The sequence below is a fragment of the Egretta garzetta genome, unplaced genomic scaffold (genome assembly GCF_000687185.1).
Source record: "Egretta garzetta isolate BGI_Z169 unplaced genomic scaffold, ASM68718v1 scaffold1245, whole genome shotgun sequence".
Taxonomy (NCBI): Eukaryota; Metazoa; Chordata; class Aves; order Pelecaniformes; family Ardeidae; genus Egretta; species Egretta garzetta.
In genome coordinates, this window is record NW_009259624.1 from 19,817 (window position 1) to 20,302 (window position 486).

Genomic DNA, 486 nt, shown 5'->3' on the forward strand with positions numbered 1-486 from the left:
GTGCCGTGGGTGAGTGCTGCCAGGACGTGGCTGCGTGGTGGCACTGCTCATCCCTCGGGCTGGTGGCCAGGTCTGGCCCCTGCTCTGCGGGGTGACCAAGGGGTGCCCAGCTGCTCCCGTGACCCCCTGTGGCTCTTCCAGGGCAGTGAGGGCATGCGGGGGCCCACGGGAATGCCAGGCCCCCCCGGACCACCCGGACCCCCGGGCATCCAGGTAAGACACCTCCCCTCCATGCCACCCCTGGGGGCAGAGGGGACAGGATCCATCATGGTGCTCCTGGGGAGCGTTGCTGGCTGGACCCGCTCCCTGGGGACCCGTTCCCATGGCCTGGGGTGCCCAGAGCAGCCCCTTTGGGGACCCCCAGAGCCCCCCACCCTCTGACACCCCCTCCTTGTCCCCACAGGGTCCCGCTGGCTTGGAAGGATTGGCCGGCAGGGATGGCAAGCCGGGACTGCGGGTGAGGCTCCGGGGCTCTCCGGGTGCTGG

The 486-nt window shown here is 71.2% G+C and overlaps 1 protein-coding gene across 1 annotated transcript in view; it reads left to right on the forward strand.

The window, feature by feature from the left end:
- Window positions 1-486, forward strand: part of LOC104125974 (collagen alpha-1(XVI) chain) — a gene marked incomplete at its 5' end in the record, with an annotated part of 25,891 nt that overhangs the window by 17,702 nt on the left and 7,703 nt on the right. Inside the window, 2 exons of the mRNA XM_035893963.1 lie at window positions 142-213; window positions 404-457. Of these exons, the coding sequence (XP_035749856.1) occupies window positions 142-213; window positions 404-457 (126 nt within the window). The remainder of the gene's footprint in view (window positions 1-141; window positions 214-403; window positions 458-486) is intronic.